At 43.0% G+C, this 21,918-nt stretch overlaps 1 protein-coding gene across 1 annotated transcript in view; it reads left to right on the plus strand.

Annotated features, from left to right (window-relative positions):
- The window catches only part of OTUD7A (OTU deubiquitinase 7A), a 56,590-nt gene extending 34,883 nt beyond the window's left edge, over window positions 1-21,707 (plus strand). Inside the window, exons 6-13 of the mRNA XM_088148324.1 lie at window positions 148-249; window positions 980-1,107; window positions 2,112-2,224; window positions 5,011-5,138; window positions 5,835-5,984; window positions 10,998-11,112; window positions 11,446-11,530; window positions 12,956-21,707. Of these exons, the coding sequence (XP_088004450.1) occupies window positions 148-249; window positions 980-1,107; window positions 2,112-2,224; window positions 5,011-5,138; window positions 5,835-5,984; window positions 10,998-11,112; window positions 11,446-11,530; window positions 12,956-14,380 (2,246 nt within the window). The 3' untranslated portion in view covers window positions 14,381-21,707. The remainder of the gene's footprint in view (window positions 1-147; window positions 250-979; window positions 1,108-2,111; window positions 2,225-5,010; window positions 5,139-5,834; window positions 5,985-10,997; window positions 11,113-11,445; window positions 11,531-12,955) is intronic.
- The last annotated feature ends 211 nt before the right edge of the window (window positions 21,708-21,918 follow it).

Genomic DNA, 21,918 nt, shown 5'->3' on the forward strand with positions numbered 1-21,918 from the left:
TTTGAGTTTCTTTCTCACGCTTCCCTCTATCCCTGGACCGGGTAATCTCTTCTCCAAGTCTCTCCTCAATGGCTCCCTCCTACCTTCTCCAAGATCAGCTCTAAATCCCTTCACACCTTTATTGTACTGGTGCTTTATCTTTTCCAGGCCGTCTCAACTGGTGGTCCACGATGTGTACGAGCTGTAAACGCCTTCTTCCGTTGGCGACGACCGGTGATGGAAACTGCCTCTTGCATGCTGCTTCTTTGGGTAGGTCTCCGCGTCTCCTTGGTTTAGGATACAAGAATATCTTCTGAAAGCCACACACGGCTGGTTTCTCCTTCGGCATTTGTCTCTCTCCTTCCTTTCCTGACCAGCATTAATATTAGTCTCTTTTCCTTGCCATCTTTACTGATTTTACTTCACAACTATCCTGCAATTGGGGTGACTATTATTGCAAAGTTTTAGTTGGTTCAATTAACGTGGAAGAGGTCGACTTGGCCTGTGGCTGCATAGTCGGTCCAGGATTTATGTCGAGATCCCTAAGGTCACTTTCCGGGAAAACTGGAATCCAAGATTAGGACTAAACAAAACACCATTTTAGTTATTTCTCCTCCAGACCTCCTACACTCCCTTGAAATTCAATATTGCTCCTCGTCAGCCTATATTCTGTTTTTTTCTAGTTTATTTTTCAATTGATCATGGCCAGTTTTTGTATGTTTGTATATTGGTTTTTAACTTGTTTTTATTGGATTGTTTTCACCTGTTGTGAGCCACCCAGAGTCGCTTAGACTGGATGGGTGGCCATACAAATCGAAAGGCTTTAAAATAATCAGAAGGCCTGAAACACCAAGGGAACCCGTTATTTATCACACCTGCCACTTTCATTCTTTTTCTTTAGGTTTCTTTCTTATGTGAGTTGAAGATCGCCAACATTTCTTCCAACCCTATGAATCTGTGATTCTTTTGATGCACGATCCAGCTTTTCTTTTGCTTGTAGGAATGTGGGGGTTTCACGATCGGGACCTTGTATTGCGGAAAGCACTTTACACCATGATGAGAAGCGGTGCTGAAAGGGAAGCTTTGAAGAGAAGGTGGAGGTGGCAGCAGACACAGCAAAATAAAGAGGTTGGTGTGCTGGGCGCCTCCTGAAGTCTTTCTTCTGAAATACTGGTAGTCCTCAACTTATGGCCATTCGTTTAGCGACCATTCAAAGTTACGATGGCGCTGAAAAAAGTGATTTATGACTGGTCCTCACACTTACGGCTGTTGCACCATCCCCATGGTCACGTGATCACAATTAGGGTGCTTGGCAACCGGCATGTATTTACAATGCTTGCAGCATCCCAGGGCCACATTATTGCCATTTGCAACCTCCCCAGGAGGCTTCCAACAAGCAAAGTCAATGGGGAAGCCGGATTAGCTTAATGACCGCATGATTTGCTTAATGACTGTGGCAAAAAAGGTTGTAAAATTGGGCATGACCCAGTGAATGACTGCATCTCTTAGTGATAGATGTTCTGGTCCCAATTGTGGTCATACGTCGAGGAGTACCTGTAGCTTCATGGAATCCTTTTCTCTTTTTTGTGGGAGGTTGAATAGGAGGAGGATGAAGACAAAGACTTTTCATTCTGGTACTAGTTTCCCTTGTGCCACAGATGTTCTCAACTAGTCCAGAGAAATCTGGAAGGGACCATTAAGTTGCTGTTCTAGTATGTCACCTCTCCTAACATAGAGGCATGACACTTCTTCCTGCTCAGCCTTTGGCATCCAAGTTCTTCCTTTCCCCCACTGGGCTCCCGTTTTGTTTGTTGAAAGAAACAACGGGAGGGGATGAAAGCAATCTGCGGGCCAGTGTCAGCATCCCCTGGGTGTAAATGTGACTTTTGGTGCTGCCAGTTCTGATTTGGGGATCACCTGAAACTCATGGCTGGCTGGGGAATTCTGGGAGTTGAAGTCCACCCATCTTAAAGCGGCCAAGGTTGAAACACACTGGGCTAGGATAACCTTCTTCCACCCGGTGCCCTCTTCCTTTCCCAAGAAATATGCAAAGTATGAGCACATCTCTGCTCTCCTGCATATAAACCCTTTGGACATCTTGTTCCTGAAAATATGCTTCCTTTCTCTTTTAGTCAGGATTAGTTTATACCGAAGAAGAATGGGAGCGCGAGTGGAATGAACTGCTAAAGTTGGCATCCAGTGAGCCCCGCACTCACATCAGCAAAAACGGAGGCAGCGGCGGTGGGTAAGTGAGGACTGCCCGGTCATGTTTTAGGGCCTGCCAGGGGCATATTTGCAATATAACGTGAAAAGGATGCTTTGTATGAAGTCATGTGGAACAGAATTATAAGTAAAGCTCAAATGCTGTAGCCAGGGATCACCGTCTGGCATCCGCAGACCCTTCTGGAAATTGGAGGATTTCCATGGAGACAACCATGAATTGCCACCCGTGAGGATGTGTCTGGTCCCCAAGATCAAAGAACAGGTTGGTCTGTCCAGATCAGCTGACTTTCCGACTCACCCGTAGGCCAACTTTTCTACCTTGTGTCATTTTGTTAAAACATATAACCAGTGATGTCTAGAGGATCCCAAAGGCAATCAATTGTTTTCTAAAAATAAAAGTTGGACTACATTTTCAAATACCTATGTTTTCGACAACACACAACAATGCTATCTGTTGTCTTTGAGTTGGCTTTTTGTTTTTACTTCCATTGTCTCAGAATTGTCTGCCTGTGGTCCCTTCCCTTCCCTTCCCTTCCCTTCCCTTCCCTTCCCTTCCCTTCCCTTCCCTTCCCTTCCCTTCCCTTCCCTTCCCTTCCCTTCCCTTCCCTTCCCTTCCCTTCCCTTCCCTTCCCTTCCCTTCCCTTCCCAGGATGACTTAATCCACACTGCCTCTGTATTCAGGTCCTTCTCAGCACTTCTCTCAGCCTCATTCTGTCTTTCTCCGAGAGTTCAGCCTCCTGGTTTTGCAACGCTCCGTGTGCTCCAGTTAGAGATGTGCTGAAAAGTATTGGCTCTGTTTTTAGGGAAGCCGCTTCTGACAGCTCTACTTCCCCAGAAATCAGAGCACCACCTGCATTGCTAATACATTTTTAAATATGTAATGTCACAGTTCTCAAAGTGGAACTCAAGCCACCTTAAGATGGACTTGCTGGTCACTGGGGAAAGAGGAGGGATCCTTCGCTCTCCAGCAGCTCTTTGTGCCAGAGGCCACGCAAGCTTAAGGAACCTTGTCTTAATCAAGGAGGCAGAGGGTGCTACGTGAAACAAAGAGATAATCCAAAGGGATAAACTAAAAACAGCCAAACTGTTGCACATTTGCATCATTTTCAATTTCAGTTGGAAATTGGACGGAGAAGTGTGGGGAGAAGAGGGCCCTGCTGAATTGTTCTCTTCTGGCAGAAAAACCTCATTCTTCAGTGCAAATATCTCCTTGCCTTCTGCTGCTTGGAGACTACATTGCATAAACTGGACTTTGCTGTGTATCTGAGCGCGAGAACTTCCTGATTCAAGGATCTGTCTCTAGGTTGCAGGGGTTAGAGAGGAGATCATCCCCGTTCAGATAAAGTGTGGCCTAAAATAGTCAAGGGGGTAGGAGACAGAGATGGAGATTTCCCCCGAGACAACAGGGATTATCCACAAAGAGGCGGTCAAAAGACTCTAGACCGGCGTTTCTCAAGCTTGGCAACTTTAAGAGGTGTGGACTTCAGCTTTGCACCTGACGATTCTCCTGTTCCCTGTTCACCAACCGATCTTTTTCTTTGCTTCATACAAACTAAGCAGGATCTCACATTATATCTGCTTAAAAGGCAAGAGCACTTGGTGGATGAAAGAGATGGATGGTGCAATAGGACTAGGAAATGTTTTCGTTTTGCTTGCATCCTTTTCACTGGCCACGTTTGCGCTCAGAAATGGGGAATGATTCATGCAGACTAGATCTAAGCTCTTGGTTGAACTTGGCTGAAGGTTACAATGGCTGTCCCATAAATTGAATGGACGGGGGATTATAGTGGAACCCCCAGACCCTGACTTGCAATTCTGAAGTACAGAAATAAATAGAGGGATCTTCTTTTTGGGGAAGGGAACTTTTTCAAAGCCCAACTGCCCAGTTATTTCATAATAACACTGCTGAGGAGAGGTTTTATCTCAGCCTTTAAATTATAGATGTGCTAATTTCCTTTGGTGCCAAAACAGTCTTTCATCCAAAGTTACGTTGGCTTCAAAGCAGTCTCTGTTTTAAAAAGAAATAAAAATAACATATTTTGAGCTGTTCTAGGTTGCCAGCTGCCTCTTAGATCTTTTGTTTTATTTTTTTATGAGCAAACATGCTCCTTAAAAAAGATGTAAAGGTTGCCAATTTCCAGAGTTCTGTAGAGTTTTGAATGTCTGGCTGCCAGTTCTGGTACAATGGAAATGGTGATTAGCAGTTCGCACAAGGTGGGCACACTTGCTGATTCTTAGATTCCAGACAGAAATACGTCTCAAGGGGTCTTCGTTCGCCTTTTGATGTTCATATATGTCAGCGTTATAAACAAAAATTTACCTACCCTGAATCATGTCTTCTAAAAATGGTGTAAGATCTTATTTAACAGATACCTGCTATTCAGGATAAATAGGGCATAGCTATTTTGTTAATTTGCAAGGCGTTATGTATTATGTTTGTCTTGTGCATACAACAAAGGACATAAATATATTTACATAGTAAGTAACTGTAAAGTGGGGTTGCTTGTGTCCCCATAAAGCCTTAGATGTGGGCTCTACAACCCTTCCAGATGCTGCTATGAAATTGTATTATTTTTTTCAGCCAGATGAAAGGGGAAGTGATTAAACACACAGAGTTAATTGCATTCACTATATATCATTAAGTTTGCTTAACCGTAACTTCAATCGCATTGAGTTTTTGTGCTGGGAGAATCCAGTTTTGGAGTCCAGCTCAGTGCCATCGGGCCAAGGTCGAGGGCCTCCCTCAGCACGCTCTCGCTGGCCAGAGTCTCCAGCTCTGATATGGATGCTGTGGTGTTTGTTTCCTAGAGTGGAAAATTCTGAAGACCCCGTGTACGAGAGCCTAGAGGAGTTCCACGTATTTGTGCTAGCCCATATATTAAGGCGGCCGATTGTCGTTGTGGCAGACACAATGCTGCGAGATTCAGGAGGAGAAGGTAAATTTTTCTTGGCTGTCTGGAGCTGAGGTGGCTAGACCATCTCATTCCAATGGAAGCCGCCTTCTGCTGTGGCCTCTCTTGGGTACAATATTCTAACGTGGTAGAAATGGGATATGTCATGGCGCTCTTTCCTTTCCGCAGTTTGGAGGTTGCTTTTAAAAGAACTGCTAGCTTTGAAGATCAATTTATAACACGATGTGATTTATTACTCTATCAATCTGTACAAACGTGGGATCCAAATATCTGATGCTTTTTTCTCATACTATCAAGAGCCAAATATCAACCAAAGTAAAGGCTTCCTTCCTTCCTTCCTTCCTTCCTTCCTTCCTTCCTTCCTTCCTTCCTTCCTTCCTTCCTTCCTTCCTTCCTTCCTTCCTTCCTCCCTCCCTCCCTCCCTCCCTCCCTCCCTCCCTCCTCTTTCTTCCTTCTTCCTTCTTCCTTCTTTGTTTCTATGGGGTGTCCTTCTGGAAGATGTTTCTGGAGTCCCTACGTTGCATTTTGAAGTCTTTAATTCTGATATACGGAGAGTATTCTGGATTTTTTGTTTGCTTGATTGTTTCACTATTAGTTGATTGGCATCTGCCACTGATACGAAAGGAATGAAACCTTCTACAACTGCCTTAAAAAGAAAACCCTCAGGTCCACGCCCATTGCTTTTCTTCAGTGCAAAATCTTCTCGCTTGTTTTTCGCAGCGTTTGCACCCATCCCCTTTGGTGGAATTTACCTGCCTTTGGAAGTCATGCCCAACCGATGCCATTGCTCACCTCTCGTCCTCGCCTATGACCAAGCACATTTCTCTGCCCTTGTGTCAATGGAACAGAAAGATCAGCAGAAGGAACAAGGTAGGTCAAGCTCGAAATCAAACAAACTTGTCACGGAGAAGAGAAAACACTACCACACTTTAGCCCAGAGCTGACCAGGACTGAGATGAGCGAGAATGAATCTGCCACATGTCCTACTGAAAGACATTTTAATAGGAATCTCTGAAAGCTGACTTTGCACAGGTCACCCTGCAGTGCGTGGACGGGTGGCCAGCACAACGTGGAACTCACAATTCCAGGTCAATTCTGTACTTAGTTATCATATCACTACATGGGAGCAACATGATGTCCCCTCCCCTTACCTTTTTCTCTGGGACCTCTATGCGTTTTGCCTTTTTTAAAACAGTAAAAATGTGCCCTGGGTGTCTATGCTTTTAATGAGGTTTGTTTCCCCCAGAATATTCTCAAAGAGAGATTTGAAAAACAAAAATAAAACCTGATGAGCTCAGGAGCTATCAGCAAATAAAATCCTACATGTTACTATGGAGTTACTATGAAGATAGTCATGAGCAGAGCGGGCGAAAAGAGGAGTTATAAGACAAGGGTGGTGTCTGTTTCAGGAGCAGACTGTTGTGGAAAACAAAGGAGAACCTTTTTTGCTGTGGAAAAACATCTCTTTGCTTGGAATTAAAATTTGTGAAAAGGCTAAAAGCCCAGGAATAAACTGGTAAAGTCACAGGGCTTCATCTGCTCTTAGAAACAGGAAATCGATTTCATTTTTGTGCCTTCTGGAAGAGTATATGGGGCTAAGCCCAATATGGGGAAATATTCATCCTTCTTGTTCCTTGATTTCCTCCTCCTCTCCCTCTTCTTCCCTCAGTGCTTGGAGAAGTGTGATCAAAATGGGCCTTGTAGGGAAGAGGCAACGATAAATCAACTAAAAATCAAACAGAGGCAGAAAAGCAAAAAGAATAACCATAGCATGGCTTCTGGATAAAAGGAACATTCTTTGCCCCCACATTTCTCTGCTAGGAAATGTGGTAAACAAAGAATATGGTGATGGGAGCTGACCCACATCTCTTGCTAACATTTTTAAAAATTGGAGACGGGTTGGCGATGTTTGTCTTGTTCATTGATTTCTAGGGCTGCACCTTGATCTGAAGTCTTCCTGGGGCTTCTTTTAATATGCCGTGAACCACTGTCCCCAGGATGCAGATCTTCTGCTTCCAGCCTGGCTTGGCCTTCATGAGGATTTCCTCTAACGTGGATGTTGACCTCCAGCTGGAGTCTTTCCAAACTTCTTAGCCCCACACCCCAAACTTTGCAGCATTCCTCCCTGGGAAATCGAATCTTAGGGCTTCAGGAAGGCCCAAGAAGTCTCAGAAAGGGAGTGGTTTTCTCTCTAGAAAAAGTAGACCTGCTTTGATCAGTCCAGTGATGCCGAATCCCCGCATGAAGGGGTTTTATATCATCCACCAGGGTTTTCTTTCAAGATGCTTTTTCGGGGAAAGGCAGAAGTCGGCTTCTTGATTTCTAAACCCTGCTGTTTAAGGTAAACAAGCGCCATGCGGAAATTCTTTTAATCATGGATCGGTGGCCAATTTATTCCTAGAAGCCTTTCTTCGTGCCTTTGTCAGTTCAAAGGCACAAGTCACCCTTTCTGTCCATGGGCTGGTTTCCCATAAAGGGATAAACACGATGGCCCCACTCCCAGCGTTGCTCAAAGCACCCTTTGATTTCAGCAGAACAAGGAGACGCTATGAACGGAAGAGAAGCTGTGACGGTGGGTTGTCTACTTAGCAACAATTCAGCATTCGGTGATATTTTCTGGCAGGTTGTAGGAGAGGGTTGGAAAGAATCAAGAGAGGGGGCAAGCCTTGTCTTTGTAAATGGGTCCGGGATCGGGAAAGTGGATAGAATCAGAACCACCAACGATGGCAAAGATTGCAAAGAGCAATCCTGGGTAAAAGACTATTTTCCGTAAAAATTCTAGAGGTCTTCTTTGAAATATTATAGATCAAGCTGTTGGGGCAGAGGGGTGGCTGCTGTTTCGTTAGATCTTGTGGTGCTTCCTGAAGGTATCTTCTACCCAGTGTAATTTTGCAGCTTGATTCTGCAAAACACGCGTTCTTTTCCGCAGCTGCATCTCTCGGATGAATGCGGTCACTCCTGGAGAGGCTCGGCTGAATAGTTCCCCCCATTTCTGATTGCCTGGTTCCTGGTTTCAGGCTTGAGAGAGAGGGTTGGCTGCATTGGGTTTACCTCTCTCTGCTCCTGCCCGTTGGGACAGACGCCTCGCTCGTCGAAATGTCGTCAGTGAGCCTTTTCCAATACTTGTTTTCGTGCCAGAAAATGCCTGTTTCTTTAGGGTCCCTGGATCATACAGGGAGGCTCATTTGGACTAAGGCAGTCACAATTTTGTTGCTGTGATCTTCTATAGCAGGGTTCCTCAACCTCAGCGACTTTAAGATGGGTGGACTTCAACTCCCAGAATTCCCCAGCCAGCTGGGGAATTCTGGGAGTTGAAGTCCACCCATCTTAAAGTCGCTGAGGTTGAGGAACCCTGTTCTATAGAATGGTTTTTACCTTGGTTGTTTTATGGATTAGGGTTATACGCTGGCTGGGATTTCAATTTATTGCTCATGTTCTCCGTTGTTTTTTGGAAAGGAAGAGTTGCTGCCTAAAGATTATTTTTCCTAAAGGTTTCTGATATTTCTGCAAATGTTCTTGTCCCCTTTATAGGGGCTGATTGCGGTGGTCGGATACAGAAGAATGTCTCATCACATTTGGAGCTGTTACTGTTAAATCACAGTTTTAACTTGACTTCCACCCATTTCATTATTTACTGTTTCATTAGCCCTTCTTTACTTGTTCAAAGAGTGTGTCACACTGCGAAAGATTGTATTGGAAGGGCACATTCCTTCTGCGGCAAATGTCCCTGAGGTGGCTGTTTTGCAAATTTGCTTCTGGATGTTTTGATTTTTAAATTATTTCTCGCTGCACATTCCTACATGCAGCTGTCCATTTGTGAACCCTTGTTCCTGCAGATCTCTTCCCATATTAGTTTGTGGGTCTTGACTTAACCGTCACTGAAAAATGCAAGGTGTGTAGGAAATTCTCATCTTTGCATTGGGGAAGAAATTGAAATGTCTGAAGGAACTACACCTAAATACAGAAGGATTACTTAGTTGCCTGTGTTTTTCCTGTAATTATTCTGAGCATTTTGCTGTTTTTAGTTTTCGTCCTGTTCATTAACCCATGGTTTGAATGGATTACAGTTGCATCTTTTGAGGCTGTTTATAATGGATTGAGTGATCCTGTGGGCTGTTTTTTTATTTGCAAAGCACGTTTTGCAGTGATTACTGGATGCATGCTGTACTAAATTCTGCAGGATCCCTCCACTTGTTAAGTTGATTGCACTGAAGGGTTCATTCCTTTGGACCAAGGCTGCGAATCTTGATGTATTCTTACGAAAAGCTTGAATTTGGCTCGCTCTCTCCCACACACTGTGTGGGTTTTGTTCTGCTACCATGAGAATAAAAGTCCATTCATGCACTGAACGTACATTTCCTTTTCTATGAGAATGTATATATTCCCATTTTTTAAAAAAATTACTCGCACATATGATGACCAACTGTGGAATGCAGAGATCCCTGCCCACACCCTACAAAATTTCTGTGAAAAACAGCCTCGAAATTCTGCAGTCAAAAGTGGAAGAACTGGGAGGGAAGAAAGATTGCTTAATCATTGCCACTCCTCCCCTGAGACAGTGTGCTGCCCTTTTATTTAAAGAGCAGAAGAAGAAAAGAGTTGGCAAAAAATTTATTTGATGATAAAGGGTCTCCTCTGAGCTTCCAGTCTCATGTTTAATCCTCTTTTCCTTTCTAAAATATCACTCGCCTCAAGACACCATTTCAAAAAGCCACTGAACGGTGTACAGGTGTGACCCAGAATTCTTGACAAAGTCGCATAAGATGTTCTCAGATTTCACGCTGCTTCATTGGCCCCTGTGATTAATGAATTAGTTAATTAAAAAGCAATAGCTTTCTGTTGCTTTTATACAGGAGGCTCCATGCTTTTACGTTAGAGCGGGTCGTTGCGTTACACGGTTGGTGCCATCTAGCGAAGCGGGGGCAATATTGCAAGCCGTTTCATTTTCTCCCTCCCTGGCAGCATTTATGGATTGTGGAAAATAGTTTTTCTGCCTACAAGATCTCTCTGGTTAGCCTTGGATATTTTCCAATGCACGTGAAACACATTGAACATTTGAAAGCACTGTGCCAACGTGACTTTCCAGAACGGTTCGTATTCTTTCGCGGTATCTGGTTGATAGTAGCATCCTGAATTTTCAGCCGTTCCAAGACTCCACATTTTGATGCCAAATCTCTTCCTGGTCCTGAATTTTGCAGTGTGTTCCTAGGGATAAGTTGACCTATGATATATGTGTTTCTACAAAGGCGGGCATTCTAGAAAATAACCTGTATGTAGCAAATCCTGCTGTAAGCTTAGACATGTGTGCTAACCTTTTCCAGAAATGTCAATGTGCATTTTTCCCAACATGCCACAGCTGTCAGGACAACTTATGCAATTTGCAGTCAACATTTACTTGTATTTTTCCAGTGAGGCAGACTACTCAAGCCAATTGCTAAAGGGTATGAAGGTGTTCCTCAGCCCTTGAGGCCACGCGAGTTATGGAACTCCTGGCCAGAAAAAAAACAACTTAAAAGATGACTGAGAATTTATTAGAACAAAGGCGGGTACATTTTGTTTGCTTTTCTGTTTGTTGCTGAAAGGCTGTTTAGCAAAACTGAGAGAAAATTGAAAACCGCAGGGCTGGCTGGGGAATTCTGGGAGTTGAAGTCCACCCATCATAGAGTTGCTGAGGTTGAGACACCCTGCCTTAAAGCATGTGCATCGTATAACACGTTTGACTTCTGCAAAGAGAGATACTTTGGCAAGGTGGTTGAAGAAGAAAAGGAAAAGCAGTCTTCAGCTCCTGCCTTACAATGCTAAAATGCTTCTCCCCCCCGCCCCCCCCCAGCCCTTTCTTCTGCATCCGTTTCTTCATTTCTGATCTTTTCTTCTTTCCTTCAGCGGTGATCCCTCTGACCGATTCTGAACATAAGTTACTGCCCTTGCACTTTGCGGTTGATCCGGGAAAAGACTGGGAATGGGGGAAGGATGACAATGATAACACCAAATTGGCCAAGTAAGACTCTTTTTAGTCCCTAAGATTTCAAAAGCAGCCTCTGTGTGTCTATGACGCTTGGTAGCCTTTGTGTAATCGAGATCGCAAACCTAGGGGAGCAACCCGAGCTCTGGCGCTGGGTGGCCCAGCCACATCTCGCTCGCGTCTCACCAGAGGAGATGTGAACGCGGTCTGTTTTGCACCCTCGTGAGAATCCCCTTTTCCTTCCCTTTCTGGTCCCAGACCTCCCCTTGTAATAGTTTAGAGAGATCATTTTTGCACTGTAAGCCTCTCCGGCGGTTCCTTCTGAGTAACGAACGTGGCGTGGCACCTTCTCTCTCTCTCTTTTCTCAGTCTGATTCTGTCTCTGGAGGCAAAGCTTAACCTTCTGCACAGTTACATGAATGTAACCTGGATCCGCATGCCATCAGAAACACGGGTAAGTAACTCTTTTCCTTTGCCTGAGTCGCTTGAGAGAAATCAGTTCCCGCTTGCTTGGCATGCGTGTGTGCTCAAAAACCGATAACCAAGGGCTGGGCCTTAGCACGAGGGCACAGCGCTGCATCACGGCCAGTTGTGTTACGGGAGCGATTTCTGCACGGGAGAACAGGAGGACTGTTTGGAAGGTGGGAAGAAGCTAAGGGGCTTCTAGAAATCGCCCACACTTTTTGCTTAGCTGGATGACCTAGTCTGATGTTGTAGCATCAGCTTTACTTCAGACGGGGCATGAAGGCTAAACAGGAGAAATAGGTTAAGTCAGTGCATAACTGTATAAAATGTTAACATCCACTGCCTCATCTCAGATGCAAATGACTAACCTACTCCGCTGTTGGTCTAATGGTTGGCCAGTCCTTTGATCTGCCTTCTGCATCCATGCCTGAAACTCAGCTCCCTCCAAAGCTGGCTAAAGTCATTCCTACCTCATTCCCTTTAGTTAGTCCAAGGAACTACAGCCATTCATTTGGTTAAAAACATGTGGAGGCTGAGTAGAGGAAGGTAACGCACGTCACACATCTGTCCTTCCTACCTGTTTTGACGGGAAGACCCAACTGCCATCCATCCATGGTCACCTTCTTGGCATTATGGCTTATCTTAAGATGCTTGCCACCTCTCGCCTTGAATTAAGAGAGTGTCATCTCAGGTGCACCTAAGTTTGTTGGGTATGCTTGGTAGATGTTGGTTGTCCTTGAATTTATCTAGCATTGTTCCTGCAGAATGAGGCTCCCTAGAGTGACCAGATTGGAATGGATCGATGTGCTTCCATGTGTTCTAAAGCGTAATGTCTCATGAGTGCTGAGCAACTAAACACATAACAAGATTAAGTCGGTTTCTGATATATCAGCCCATTAAGCCATGCCTTGTTTGCCGAAAAACTTCGGGAAGCTGAGCTGATACGTTTGATGGAGAAATTCCATCCTTAAACCCATTATTCAGTTCTCAGATCTGTCCCCCAAAACACATCAGCCCTATCTAATGACCTATCACAATGATTGTTGAGGCTTCAGATGGGAACACTCGCAAATTAGCTCTACTGTTTTCCCATCACCCCCATTTCAAAGATGCTCCGATGCTCCCTGCATGTATTGGCAATAATTGCAAGAGAATCATGCCCCAAAGAACCAGCTTGGGGAATGAAAGCCAAGGAGATGTTTTCCAAAGATTAAGCCAGTTGCCAATATGGCATTTCATCTCGGTGTGCTGTTAACTAGATGCCATGCACAACCCATGCCTTTAAAGACAATTTAATTTTCCAGAAGTGAGGGATTCTGAAAAATCTGCATGCCAATGTACAGAGGTTTCTTATGGAGGCACACTGTGTACGATTGCTCTTGATTTCTAACTGTTGACCTGCTTTTCCCAATAGGCCCCTTTGGCTCAACCGGAGTCTCCTACCGCATCAGCCGGAGAAGATGTTCAGTCACTGGTGGATTCCATGGATTCAGACAGAGATTCCATCTGTAGCAATTCTAACGGCAATAATGGCAAAAACGGGAAGGAGAAGGAGAAGCAAAGGAAGGACAAAGAGAAGAACCGAGGAGATTCCATGGCTAATAAACTTGGAAGCCTCAGTAAGACTCTGGGCATCAAGCTGAAGAAAAACATGGGTGGCCTCGGCGGGTTAGTGCATGGCAAGATCAACCGAGCCAATTCAGGGAATGGAAAAAACGGGGAGATCACAGAGAAGGCGAAGGAGAAGAAATCCAAATCGCGTAAAGGAAGCAAAGAGGAATCGGGCCACTCAGCCAGCACTTCCCCCTCGGAAAAGACCCCCTCTCCCACGGAGAAGGCAAGCATCTCCCCTGCTGAAAAAGCAAATTCTAAATCTCCATCAGAGAAGCAGTCGGACCCCTGGAAGTACAGCACCGACGTGAAGCTGAGCCTCAACATCTTGCGAGCTGCCATGCAAGGGGAGCGGAAGTTCATTTTCGCTGGCCTTCTCCTGACCAGCCATAGACACCAGTTCCACGAGGAGATGATTGGCTATTATTTGACTAGTGCCCAAGAGCGCTTCAGCGCCGAACAGGAGCAGAAAAGGAAAGAGGCGGAGAAGAAGGCCGCTACTCTCAGTGGCTCATCGTGTAGAAAACTGGAACAAGAAGGGTTTTCAAAGGAGAAGCTGGATTCATCTCCTCAGGGGAGGGCATCACCAGTGTTGCCTCAAAGCCATACCACTCAGCTGGTTTTAAAGTTCAAAGACCGTGCTAGTCCCATACCAGGGTCATTTTCCTCACCTAGCAATGGTGCCAAGAAAAGTGGACCCATTCCAGTATCTGCCCACTATAGCCATACGCCCCCCGTTCAAAGGCAGAGCGTCATTCACTTGCACGAGTTCAACTCCAAGTCATCAAGCTTCCAAGATGATGCCTACAAACCTGTAGTCGGCACCCTGAAAACATGTGCCACGTATCCTCAGCAGAACCGCTCATTGTCTTCACAGAGTTATAGTCCAGCTCGGATAGCAGACATTCGTACGGTCAACACGGTGGAATCGTTGGCCTACGCTCTGCCAACGGACTCCAAGTCACAAACATACACCAATGGGTTTAATGGCAGTCACATCAGAGACGGCTTAGAGTTCGTGGACGAAGAAGCTCCGCAAACGTGGTCGAACAATGACAAAAACCGCAGCAGGGCCACGGTCTGCCCCACGTATTCGATCCAGCAGAGCCGCTGCAAGAGAGAGAATTGTTCCTTTTACGGCCGCCCCGAAACCAAGAACTTCTGTTCCTGCTGCTACAAGGAGGAACTAAAACGCAGGGAGCGAGAAAGTAAAGGGTCGCGGCATTGAAGACGGTGGAGCTCTTCCAATAAATATTTATTTCGTTCATTTTCTTACTTAGGACGTATGTGGTAAGGGACTGCGGAGGAAGGAAAAGGGGAATTCTCTAGCAGGATCTAAAGAGAGAAGGTTCTAGCTTATTTTTTTTCAGGGGTGGTGGGGGGAAAAGCGAGGATTAATTTATCATAAAGAGTTGATGGCTCTCCACTTTGTTGGCGTCTTTTTTACATACGCTGGTAATCCGAGAGGCTATTTACTTCTTTGTCAGTGCTGTATCTGTGTGGTCAAAACTTTACTAATGGTGCCTGAATTCACACTGACATCACTCAGGTAGTAGAAAGATTAGGGGAAAAGTCATAATAATAGAAGAGGCGGTGTGGTCAATGTCCAGAAGTGTCTGCCTCGTCCCAGGGCAGATGTCCGTCTCCCCGGAAGACATCTCATGTTTCATCGCGCTTCTTCTCTCTCCGTTCTTTTTTAACAAGGGAGCAAGCCTAGTAAAGGTGTATTTAGTGCATACTAACCCGCTAACATCCTTGCTATAAACTTTTGTTTGAGTAACCCCGTTTTTCCATAGATACACAAATGAAAGTATGGATCCATGAGTGCAGCTTTTCTCCCCCAACCGAAATGTGCTTTTTCATTCATGGAAGCAAACCGGTTTTGTCAAAGCTGGCGAGATGAAAAGGTCTATCCTTAAATTGCACAACTTGGCCAGTTTTTATTTAAAATAAGGCTCTACTCGTGTTAAAAATAAGCACTTTATATTTTAATGTCAGGGTAGCACAAACCCTGATGCCATCAGCTTGCAGTCTTATGCCCTTCGGCGCAGGCTATACCATTTCATTGAGTTTAGGAATATTGTTAGTGCCACGTTATTTAGTTATTTTATTTCCTTGGACCTCTCTGGATGACGGTATGCTCCAGACGATCTGTAGCCCAGGTCCTTCCCTTTCCAGAGAAGAAACAAGTGGTTTGTATTCATTTGCACTGATGTTAAATTATGGACACGTATTTTTGAAAAGCAAGCTATGGGGTTTTTCTGTGTGTGTTTTTCTACACGTTCTCAAATGTGGTCCTTTGAAACTCGAATTCAGAAAAAGGATGAGCGCCTGAATTTACTTACGCAATTATTTCGAAAACTCAGATGAAGCTGGGATTGTTGATTACTAAACCAGCCAGATAACTTAGATACTTTTTTAGATGTATCACATTGTTTTGACACGGATCTGATATTGTATAAATGGGACACCCCTGAACTATTTATTTTAAAAAATGGCAATCTCTGTAGCCAGCATCCAGCCAGCATCCATTAAATAGTAAAGTCCGTTGAAAATATAAATCAGTGTTAAAATTAGCCATAACGATTAGCAGAGTAGAATAAAAGGAAATAAACAGTTGGCAAAATAATGGCATATTGGGGTTTTTTTGCTGCCAACCAAGGTCTAAAAACGGGATCTTCTAAGCTCCCAGCTGCCTGTATAACCTAGTCCCAGAATTGGTCTTGCAAAGAAATAGACAATTTTGCGGTGGATTCCAAATTGGTATCACATCTGAACGTTTAGCCATTGTCAACATCTGGGCCAGTGGTCGTCTCCATCATCTGAAGATACTAAACCATCTTCAGAAGCAGCCTCTGGCCTTAGTGTAGGCAGAATGTGAATAACTGAGAACGTTCCATAGCATCCGTTCACAGCTGATGAAGTGGTCAAAACTCATAGAGAAGCGATGCTAGTTTCCACGCTGATCTTTTTTTCCTTGGAGTCTTGAGTCTGGGAAGATGCCTCAGCTGTAGTTGTGGTCTTTCAGAGAAAGCCATTCCATCTATTTCTGGTAATAGTCATGGTATCTCCATCATTTCTGATTCAAGTTTAGATTAAATCATAAAGTTAGGAAGACCTCAGATGGCAGGAACTTTTATCTTCCTTCGCCCTACTTTTCAAAGCAAATTGTTTCTAATAAAAACCATGATACAATCCGTAATTTAGGAGAAGACTTCCTTCCTGTCCTCTTGTGTTGTTGTCATCATCATCATCGGCATACCTAAGAGGAGCATATGGCTCCTCACAATGTGCTCCATTCCCCATATAGACCAGTATAACCTCACTCTTAAGAGAATCGTTGTCCACATCTGGCCTAAGTTAAATTTCAGCCTATACATCCACATCCATTCCATTCCTGGGATCTCATTACATCTGATAAAAGGAGAAGGAAGACCTAATGCCATTCGTCCCCATCCTGACAGCAACTTCAAACCTCACAGCGATTTGGAAAAGCTCATTAAGGATCCTGCTGTTAAATTCTTACATCTGTGTGGGTTCCTTAAGAAAAGATTTACTCAGGACCATGCATCATTTTACATTTTATATGCGGTTCTGCATACCTAAATATAAAATAATGGTGCCTTTTGTTCATGGTTATTTACTCATGCATTTCACTGGTCTTGTAGTAATTCTTCTGTAGAATCCATCACTTATGCATTCATACTGGAATTTAAAATGAATAAGAAATCTTCCTTAGCATCTCTTAAATATTTTAATTTTGGAAGGTTGAATAATGCTTGACTACAGCTCCTCATGAATCCAGCCTTGCAGTTTCTGTATCTTTGGAAAGTCTACATAAGGTGTGGTATTTCTCCATTAAGACCAACTTTTTCCCATAAATGCAGTTGGGTTACCACATCTATGGGCCCACGCACCACAAGAGTTTACCAGGGTGTGTACAGAGATCCTGATTCCAAGCTGATTCCTAGTCTTTGGGAAATCTGTACAAAAAAGAGGGGATTGACTGTGTTATTAATACTAACTGGCTTTTTTGTCGGTGTTGTCCTCTAAGAGCTGGAGAAAGACCACGTTAGGATGTCTTTTTTGCCCTTTCTGTGCTTCCACTTTAGAATCAAGATGTTCAACTGATGTGGGAGGGGGCTGCTCTGACTCTTGGACTTTGTGCACAGTTCATTCGTAAGAGTCTCCCCCAGTTCTGAAGAAGGCTTCTCCTTGGTCGTGGTGATTGCTGATTCATTTCTTTGGCCAAAGAAACTGTGGTACCAGATGGAGCAACCTGTGATTGTATCTCAGAGAGAGAGAGAGAGAGAAACAAAGAAATTGGACGTTGTTTTTTGGGGGTGGGGTGGGGAATTAAGCAAATACTAGTTATTACTGATGCATTTGTAAAGGAACGGCCCTCAATGCCCCTATAAATACTAACGTAGGTGACATTGGTTATTAAAAACAGTCATTACTATGTTCTCCGTTTTCCTTTGGTTCAGAGACCGCTTTCTTAGATGAAGAGCTTTTTGTAACGATGTCTTTTCAAAATGATGTATAGGTGCATGCACACAGACATACACGCCAACAAGCAATACATACAGAAATGTTGCCAGTCTTAAGTCATGAAATAATCCATGTTCTGCCCTGGGGGCAAAGTAGCAAGTGCCCAGATGAGTCATTCCACTCTTTCCTGAGCCTCTTATTCTCAATTTGATTTGAACCCTAATCCTTAAATTATTTCAAAAAGTATAATTGCTATGAACTAGAGCTATGCAAACGCAAACCCTTGAAATAGGGAGAAAGCAACAGTTAGTGGAGGTTCTCCAAAAAAAAAATGTTTTGAGCCCCCTCGTACTACCACCACTTACAGTTACAGAAATGAAGCTAGAAATAAGTGGAATGTGTGAAAAGTTGCTGGAATTTGAGGAGAAAGTTGTATTTAAGCCGGAAAACAACTCTTTAACCTTCGAAGAGTAGAAGGTCTTCCTGTTTCTCTACCAGACTTCATGTTGCTAACCAGCCACAGAGCCACATCACATGCCCATATTCCTTTGTGTGCCTGAATGGGATTTTGAGACTGGGCACATTCAGGATGTGGTAGAACACTGGATGAGACCCCAGGCTCAAGTTGCATGAACGGTGGTGGGGACATTTCTTGAGGACCCTGACCACAGATGAAAAGTAGGAGAAATGCACGTGTATTACTCCTCCAAAATCAGAACTGAGCATGGAGAAACAGTGGTCACTAGTAACCTTATGATTCAGATTCCTTTTTCAAATGAATACGCCAAACAGGAGCTAATGAACGTTCATGAGTAGCCTCACCTTCATTGTTTCTAGGGTTCTTTTATGAAAGATTACGTAGAGATTTTTTTAAAAAATTGACTCAAAACTATAAATTGTTAATTGCTTTTTCCATGTAGATTAACGTTCTATTCCTGAGAGATTGTATTTTGTAGAAGCTAAAGTATATTTTACCAGAAAATTTCTCTCTCTCTCTCTCTCTCTCTCTCTCTCTCTGTGAGTGTGAATACATGTGCATACAAACATATGCACATACCCGTAATACGTACACTACTGTTTTATTCCATTTTTCTTGTACGAGTTTGTGAGTTGGGTCAGGGGTGGGACAAGTGGATATGGTAGACAATTCAGTGTGTTAAGGGCTATGGTTATTCTGGGAAGCTAATTCTGAGTCAAGAATGCAGAGTTGTGCAAAAACAGTTCCAATGTAGATATCGGAGTTGGGGGTGGGTTATGTCAGAGGCTGTTGTGCAAAAGGTAGATTCAGTTTTACTGAATTTATTTCTGCACAAGCCCTGCTGAAATGCACAGGAGTCTCTCAAGAACAACTGTCATTTCAGTGGCACTTGTGGAAAAGGTTTTGCTGGTGGATTCATTTGGTGTGTCAGACCTCGGAACAGTGGTTGAATGTAATTAGTGTTGCTAACTGTTCCAGGACAAAGCGATGTTTTTACAAATACATTTTGAAAACAGAGTTATGTTTAAAATATACATAAATAATAGGGGAAAGTTGCATTGAAGAAAGTAGGCTGTTTTCTTGACAGGTTTGAGCCATTGTACTAATGTTATTAAAAGACAAAAATTATGCAAAATGTTCAGCCTTTCTTCTATGGAACAAGAGGCTAAGTGAAGGATTATAAGCAAATGATACATAGGCATTCTCATACTTTGTAATAATACACTTAAAAGAAGTATTTAAAAGGGCTAATGAATGAATAAAACATGCTACACTTGTGTTTACAGATAAGTTGTGTTGTGTGTGGTAGATGTTTCCTAGCACATCTACAGAAAGTTTTGCAGCAGGTCATAACTGAACCGTCATTAGAAGCAAATGAACTGGGAAGCAAGAATTTTCTCTGAGGCTGGTGCCCTTCCCCATTGTTCTTCTTGCAGAATAATAATAACAATACTAATAATGAAGGCCAGGCTATATTATTACTTTTCCAAAACCCAAAGATTGTGGATGCTTCCATGTGGACAACACATCATGCTTTCACTTAAAATGCATCTGCAACTATTCATTCCTAACTTAATTTTATATACGTATATATTCTGATCAAGGCAAAAAAACAGGAAAGAGTGGGAAAACATGAGTGGATTGCAAGATGACAAATACAAGTTGATGTGTCCGGACCTCCCATTAAAATTCTGGAAAGGTGGTAGAGCAATTGTACCCCAATAGTTCTGGGAACACTGTGTATAAATTCTTCTAACTCAATATGCATTCCTCTAACTCAGTGTTTCTCAACCTTGGCAACTTGAAGATGTGTGGACTTCAACTCCCTGAATTCCCAAGTTGCCAAGGTTGAGAAACGCTGCTCGAACGCAACACGCAGTCTCATTCTCAGATTAAATCAGGGCCTTGGCACAGGGTCAACAGAGTGTGTGAATAATGTGTGTGGTTGATTTACCCTCCATTTCCCTTCCAAATAATCACACATTATCTCCCTCGTACATTACAAGAGACTCTGTGAGCCCACCTATCACTTGTAAACATAGAAGATAAGAAAAAAATCAAATTCTGCAGAGAAAATATTGTGCAGGGTTACATGCACATCCCAATGAAAATTCGGCTCAATCTCTCCCTCTGAAAAACCTGATGTTAAATATAACATGAGGGATATAGTCCCCAAAATGTTGAAAAGCGCCACAGGCTGCTTAGGAGCATTCCTGAGTTTCTTATTGTATGCCTAAGAAGATAGAGACATTTCCTGAAAGTTTGGGAAAAATGCAGAGTGAGTTGTTGGACATGAGGTCAACTTCATAAGAGTTTTCATTTTTCCTGATCGTTGCAGTTAAAAGCAGGTACATATCAACATGCTGTACCTTTAGGGCAAATTCTGTACACTGCATCTGTAGATATGTATGTACAAATACACACAGATACAAAACTTTCAACAAGGGCCAGAATATACAAATTGAAATAAATCTAAATCCACTCTAAAAAGAATCAAAATCATATTGTTTGGAATGTCAGGTCCAAATTGGGAATAATGTCTTCATAACAATGGTGGTAGAAGAATATACCTTTTTTTTTTAAGTCCGAAATGTTTTCTGCTTTCTTGCTTTTTGTCATATTATTATTTCTCCATCTTGCTGACCAACCATGGGATGAGAATAACGACAACCTGTGACACGTCCTAAAAGAGAAATCAAATACCCTCTCATGCTACAATTGCGCTATGTACCAAATTTATGAAAATAAATCATTTCAGACAGGAATCTTGCTTTGGTTAAGAGTTATAGATTTCATGCTTCTCGCTGTCATCCCCCAAATCCCAATCTAAGAATGGGTTTATCATATTTTGAGTATCCATTCAATTCTGTTGATCTCAAAGAGTCTATTGCGAGGGTATCAAGAAGTAATTTACCATAGTGGTGGACTGCAGATCTCCTCCCTTCTAAGGAAAAAGGCTTGATCTTGGGGTAAAGAACCAGCGGTGAAAAATGATAGCTGTCCTTCATTCTGAATGGCTTGTCAGCAATGACTGTGTTTGAATCTTTCGCAACGTACAACCATCTTGATTTGAAGGTCTGGCAAAATTCACGGCGTTCTTGCTGAGTAGAACATGGCCTGGAATTCAAATTACTTCAATCAGTTGTTTGCACACTTGCTTTTCCTGTATACATGATGGTTCTTTTTTTAAAACGAAGGAAACATAATAATGATAATAATAATATACTGTTTTTTAACAAGAATCCCTTAAAGGAAGGTGTTTGTAAGTGTTTTGTTTGTAGACATAAAAGGCTGTATTGTGTTGGAATTTTACAAGCCAAGTTTAAATTATAATATAGAAATTATTTTTATATTATTTTCAAAATATGCTATGAAGCAATATTTTGCGCCTTTATTATTATAGAGTTGTCAGTTTAGTAAGTTGATGTAGGAACTGTGGTAGTAATAACCTTGTGAAGAAAGCTTTGTAAGTGTTATGAAACAACCTGAATGCGTTTTGTCTGTGTTTGCCTACTGAAGGTTGCAATACAGAATGATTTTTATTGAAAAGCTTTACATGGTGGTTTATATCCTTCTTTCTCTCTTACCCTCTTAGAAACCTTGTTCTGTAAAAAGTTCCTGTCACTAAAACCTACGAGCAATTCTGAACATGGCTTGGCATGATACAAGAAATGAAAGTAGAACCCCCTTCATCGTGGGAATGACCCGTGAAATCGGTCTCTACCAATTTCATGTCAGAAAATGCAGCCCTGCGTTTTGGGGGGATAAATGGTCTGGGGGGGAGACAGAGGTTGAAA

This window comes from Python bivittatus, unplaced genomic scaffold, assembly GCF_059951505.1.
Source record: "Python bivittatus isolate LINGU-HERP-01145 unplaced genomic scaffold, Pbiv_v1 ctg000530_np1212, whole genome shotgun sequence".
Taxonomy (NCBI): domain Eukaryota; kingdom Metazoa; phylum Chordata; class Lepidosauria; order Squamata; family Pythonidae; genus Python; species Python bivittatus.